The following is a 6000-nucleotide window of genomic DNA, read 5'->3' as shown; positions in this document are numbered from 1 at the left end:
ACACACACACACACACACACACACACACACACACACAGGTGTGTGTGTATAAACAGTGTATATATATGTGTGTGTATATATACATATACACATACACACACACACACACACACACATATACAGTCAAGCCCGAAATTATTCATACCCCAGGCAAATTCTGACTTAAAGTTACTTTTATTCAAGCAGCAAGTTTTTTCTTGATTAGAAATGACAGAGGACTCTCCCAGAAGATAATAAGACGATGTACAAGAGGCATCACTGTGGAAAAAATTATTACTCATCTTTTTTTACATTTCAACAAAAAGTGTTGAGTCCAAAATGATTCATACCCTTTGCAAACTGTCACAGTCTATGGGAAAATTCAAAGATCCATACCACTCCAAATAGTCCAAGCTGTTCTAAACCATCCTAACTACCTGGGGGGACAGTCCTGTCTGTTGCAGGAGACTGGGGAAGTGATGGGTCTTGGTATGTGCTGACACATTGTGGGCTGAACTTCCTTTCCATCCAGAGAGACACAGCGAATTGTCCGCTGCCAAGTGCCTCTGTTCCCACAGGAAGCACTGCATGTGGTCCAGTACCCAAACCGCCAGCTAAACTCTGTGGACCCAAAAATACAACACCCACATCCGTAGGATCAAGGAAACAGAAAGAAGATGTCAGAACACCATAGAAACACAAACAGCTTTTACCGCCATCCATGGATTTGCCAATCTAAGTGTACATGGACAGGATCTCAATTTTCTATTTCAGATTTTGAATTGCCCATCTTGCAGGTAAGACACTGCCTGAGGCAGAGCGGAGACAGCTGGCAGAGGCCTTGTATAATGCATAAAAGGAAAACTTGACATTGATGCACTGAGTCAGCCTGACAGGTTATGTTCAGGTATCAAAAATAGCGCCAAAACAGCGGGAAAAGCACCTTCTGTGTGAACGTGTATCCAGGCAGACAGCATGGGTCGGGTGCTGATGATCAGGGTCTGGCATCGATACCGCCCAGAGAACTTCCCCTGGAGAGTGTTGACTTCAAGCACACGGCCTCCTACCAGCATCCTATACTGCAGACCCAAACCCTGGGTCTGGGCTGGACCTGAAACTTCCTTCAGGGTCTGGCTGTTGTAGTCCCACCGCACGGGCACTTTGTGGTCAGGAACGACTGGACAGCCTGTCCAAATACAGAAGCAGACATGTTAATGGATTGATGGAAATACTTGGAGAGGAACTCTGTTTACAGGTGTTAGGGAGTACTGCTGCATGGACGTGTGCACCGTTTTGAGATTGCATTGTGGGTGATATAGGCACCAGGTTATGACAGAGGAGAACTTAAAAAAATATATAAAAAAGACAACATCTCTGGTTCTGCTGCATCCATTTTGATTGTGGTTTGGTTTAAAACACCAGTCCCCTTCAGTAGTACTCCAGGGACATGGTGAAAGTCTCCCAAATGAAAGCCCTTTGTGGTCTTCTACAGCAGCAGTCAATGTGGTTCATAGAGTACAGTTATAAATACGAGGAATACATACAGAACTCTGCTCAGGGTACGGCGTAGTGTTAGCGTGCAAAGTTGACGCTTTCTCTGTGGAGTACAGACTGATTAGCTCTTGCAAGTCACGTGACCAAATCGCAGCCTTTGGGGTTAGGAAATTGCATTTTAACATATCGCGATATTTTTGCAATGCAATTAGTATCCTGTATCCTGAACCTACTGTTAGTACATGAGGACGTGCAGGCTGTGTTGGTATGTATGCTTGTGTGAGTACCTATACGGAGAATGTGGCCAGGCTTGATAAAGACACTGGTTCCCCGGTGGGACGCCATCAGGACCCTTCTCCTGTTCAGCTCTTGTAAGACTGTGACAACCCTGCTTCCTCCAGCAGAGTATGGACCTGTATACACACAAACAATCAAAATGAACAGTTTTTCCTTATCTGAGCCTGTGTGTTGATATTTGCGGTATATGATGAAATGTGTTGTACACTTTGTGTGTGAACCCACCGTAGACCTGCAGGACAGTAGAAGCAGTGGACCTTCCTATGGCGTTGGTGGCGGTGCAGGAGTAGGTGCCTTGGTGTTGCATGGAAACATTGGTGATCCACAGTGATCCAGAGGGCAGGGAAACAGCACCGGCATCTAATACATCATCCTTTCTGTTCCACGTCACTGTGGGCTGAGGAACGCCTGACACACAGACAATACAGGGGCACCAGGAAAAAGTTTGATCACAGGCCCATAGTGTAGGGTATCAATAGAATACTAACTGGATACCGATACAGAGACACGTATGTAAGTACAAGTTGTTGCTTTTATAGTTTTACCTTTTAGCAAATGAATCGCCCCTTGGGGACAAATAAAGGTTTTTGATTGATTGATTGATTTAATGCATGCACAATTAAAATCAACATATCACATTCTAAAAGTCCCACACACAATTTGACGTATAGGCTAAGCCTGTTGGTCCCCTGTATGAACCCTGTAATTTTTGGTACTGTTGTTTATTTCCAGCGCCCCTCCTATATGCAAATGTGTTCCCCCTGCAAAGACAGATGATACTCTCTTTATTTCCTGAAGCTGTACACCAGGGGGCGAACTACAGACTACAAACTTATCCGATGGCTTTAACCACAACCTGCACAACACTGTGGATTCACAGCAAAAAAAAAAAATACTTCTAGGAGTTTTAAATCACTAAACTTTTTACTTTTACTTGAGTAGATTTGAAACTCAACATCTAACTTGAGGGCACATGTAGCAGTAAGTTTCCTAAATTTTTTAAATTCTTTTGCTGTGGATAGGCAAATGTTTGTCTTTTAGGTTGGATTATTTTAATTTAAGCTATTTTGTAATTCATTAATCAATTATAATAATTTTTATTTATTGGATAAACTATAATTTGCCTAAAGATGATTATTTGGTATTTTTGTCTGTCTGATTGAATGCTTGTGTTAAAAAATAAATCAGACATTAATCAACAGCTAGTCAATTCTTGAGTAGTTTTTTCACTAAGGACTTTTTTACTCTTACTCAAGTAATTAATTGGATGACTACTTTTTACTTTTACTTGAGTCCTATTATTCTGAAGTAACAGTACTTTTACTTGAGTCCTATTATTCTGAAGTAAGAGTACTTTTACTTGAGTCGTATTTTTCTGAAGAAACAGTACTTTTACTTGAGTACAATTTTTGGCCATCTACCCACCTCTGTAGAGATGATGCAGACATCCAATGTGATGAAGAAAACTAGCTTCATGATGCTGGAGAGAGGCAGCATTAGTCACACTATTCTATGTTACTGTTACATACCTTTAGTTTTTATTTTCAGTAATTCCATAAATTAGACAAAAGACTATATTGAAGCAAACTGCAGATGTTTATTCCTTCTTACGTGGAAATTGTTATATTATGAAATCTATATCTTTTATTTTAAAGAAACTTGAGTAGTGTGAAGTCACTCAAACTGTAGAGATGAGAAAGTTTGTATTTTCTGTGTTGACACCAGTGTTTTTACTCAGTGTGTTCTGAGTGACGGTGTGTGTGTCTCAGTGTGTTCTGACTGACTGTGTGTTATCTCAGTGAGGGTTGGTCATAAATGTTTGGCTGCATTGAGCCTGTTTTAAGACGTGTGTTTAGAGTACCGTTAATGTGAATGAGTTTTGCAGCTGATGTGAACTGTCACATCCTTGCGCCACCAAAGCACTCAAGCACTACCAGCTGGGTGTTTTCTAGTTTCTGGTTGGTTTCTAGCTGGGAGATATTATTTGATGGATAGGTAACACCAGCGATTGTCTGACCATAGAGAATATTGTTGTACAATAGCATATCGACCAACTGACCTGGAGACGTCAACTCTAATTGTGACCTACCGGTGACGGGGCAGTCCAGCGTAAGATTGGCCCCCGGGCGAACACTGACTCGTCCCCCCACCTTGGTCCTCAAGCTGTGGCTCAACTCAAGGCCATGGTCGGAAACATTCCTCAATGACACTGCAATGGCTGGAGGCTCTGAAGTTTCACATACAGAGAAAGAGCAGTCATGCTGTAATGAGTTTGAAAATTTTAAATCTATCTATCTATCTATCTATGTATCTATGTATCTATCTATCTATCTATCTATCTATCTTAGCATTGTCATTGCCATTTTGGTGATTTCTTATTGATGCGCCCTCCCTCCCCACCACGAGGAAAAAAAAACTTTTGTTTTTGCCAGTTTCATTTTTTATTTTCAAACATATAACTCAATACCAATAACACAATTGGAGCATCAAAATGGAAAACCTAAAAACAAAAAAGTAAAATCTACTATTTAAAAACAGGACACAGAACAGCCAAAACATACATACATATCGGGATGTGCTAAATCTTCGTAGAAATTAAATATTCATCCATTAATGCAAACTTAAAAGCAGAAGTATACAAGTAAGCAATCTTCTTCAATAAAGCAAAGATTTAGAAGCACAACTTGACCTCCTTTGTAAACACACTGTGTAGAACAGCTAAAACACACATTTAAGTAATGAGAAGTGCACAATAATATCAAAATATACCACCAAGATTTTTGCAGTGTATCTTGTCCCCTCTCTGTAGCTTCCTCTTGGCCATGTGCTCCTCTTTGTACATATCTCAGCATTGACCCTGCATTAATTTAGAAATACGAAGGAAAAAGATCAGTATAGAAAGAGACAAAAATATTCAAACGAAGAATCTTATACCCCAAAAAATTATAAACATTTAAAACTGGAAGCTAGAATTATTTATCAACTATTTGATAATTATAATCCAATATAAAAGCATAATAGAATGAGTTGCAACATTGCACAAAATTCTACAATAATATTTGCTTTATATCATTCATACTGACATTTTATATTTTTGTTACCTACAGGAATAAAAGCAAAATAATACACCTTACACAAGACTAAATTTCTGAATCTTAATCATTATTTGAACATTTAATTGAATACAACTTAAATATGGTTACAAGAGCATTTTGTCTACAAAATGTGTTTCTATTTCACCGCCAGATGTCGTCCATGCCTTTGCATTCTGACATAAATACGATCAAAACGTCAGATCATTTTGTTATGTAGCTTCTGTCACATTCAGATGTAGCTAAGCTAGCTGTAGCAGTAAGACTAAAAGTATGAGTTCAGCAGACTTCACATTATCAAGAGCCATTTTTTGTCCCACTGCACATCCGACACCTCACCTGAGTTGTGTGAGACACTGTAGCCTACAGTCACCGTGGTAAAGTTGGTTTTATATTGGACGTTGGGTATTCAACACGTAAAAACATACATTATGCAGCTTGCTTTTGACCTATTCATGTCAAAACACGTTTGCAATGTGTAGGGGAGTTAGCTGAGTTCACCTAAAATGTTTTGACATGGATAGGTCAAAAGGGCAAGGTGGACAAATTTTTTTTGGAATGTGTTGATAATCCAAAATCCAAAATAAAACCAACTTTACCACAGTCCTACATTCTGCAGAATTCTACTGAATGACAATCCTAGTTAAACTTTGCTAAATGCCAGGCTAAAGACTATTAACTGCACACTACACGGATATAAATGATAAATGGTCTGAAGCAAGATGAATTGTTAGCCGACCTGTTACTGAGAAAGTATTGACCAGGGTCACGTCAAAATAAACAATATACTACCGCTCAATATCTAAAGTAAAGTTAACGATAGCTGGCGTCAGTTACTTGTAACATGCAGAGATGTTTAACAGTAAAATTTCATTTAGCTTGCCAACTATAACATATTTCAATTTGCTAACATTAGCAATAATGTCAGCTAGTTTGAGGTGTTTGCGTTGGCTAACCATTACATTAGCAGCACATTTCCCGGATTTAAGAATGATTAAACATATTACCTGCAAGTGATCAAGTGGTCATCTCGCAATTTCTTCTTTTTTCTTTTCTTGGCTGCTGACTCATGCTCTCTTTTTGAGGCCATTTCTAAAAAAGTTGATTTAGCCCAAACTTCGTCGGGCGCATTCCAACA

General features: G+C 39.3%; 1 protein-coding gene across 1 annotated transcript in view; it reads right to left on the bottom strand.

Moving 5' to 3' along the window:
- The window catches only part of adamtsl3 (ADAMTS-like 3), a 211393-nt gene that overhangs the window by 3472 nt on the left and 201921 nt on the right, over positions 1-6000 (bottom strand). The window contains exons 24-28 of the mRNA XM_034867570.1: positions 3860-3997; positions 1996-2178; positions 1761-1886; positions 923-1165; positions 417-600 (exon numbers count right to left, since the gene is read on the bottom strand). Of these exons, the coding sequence (XP_034723461.1) occupies positions 417-600; positions 923-1165; positions 1761-1886; positions 1996-2178; positions 3860-3997 (874 nt within the window). The remainder of the gene's footprint in view (positions 1-416; positions 601-922; positions 1166-1760; positions 1887-1995; positions 2179-3859; positions 3998-6000) is intronic.

The sequence above is a fragment of the Etheostoma cragini genome, chromosome 1, assembly GCF_013103735.1.
Source record: "Etheostoma cragini isolate CJK2018 chromosome 1, CSU_Ecrag_1.0, whole genome shotgun sequence".
Lineage (NCBI taxonomy): Eukaryota > Metazoa > Chordata > Actinopteri > Perciformes > Percidae > Etheostoma > Etheostoma cragini.
Note: the sequence above shows the minus strand (reverse complement) of the source record. Positions and strands in the feature narration are given on the sequence as shown.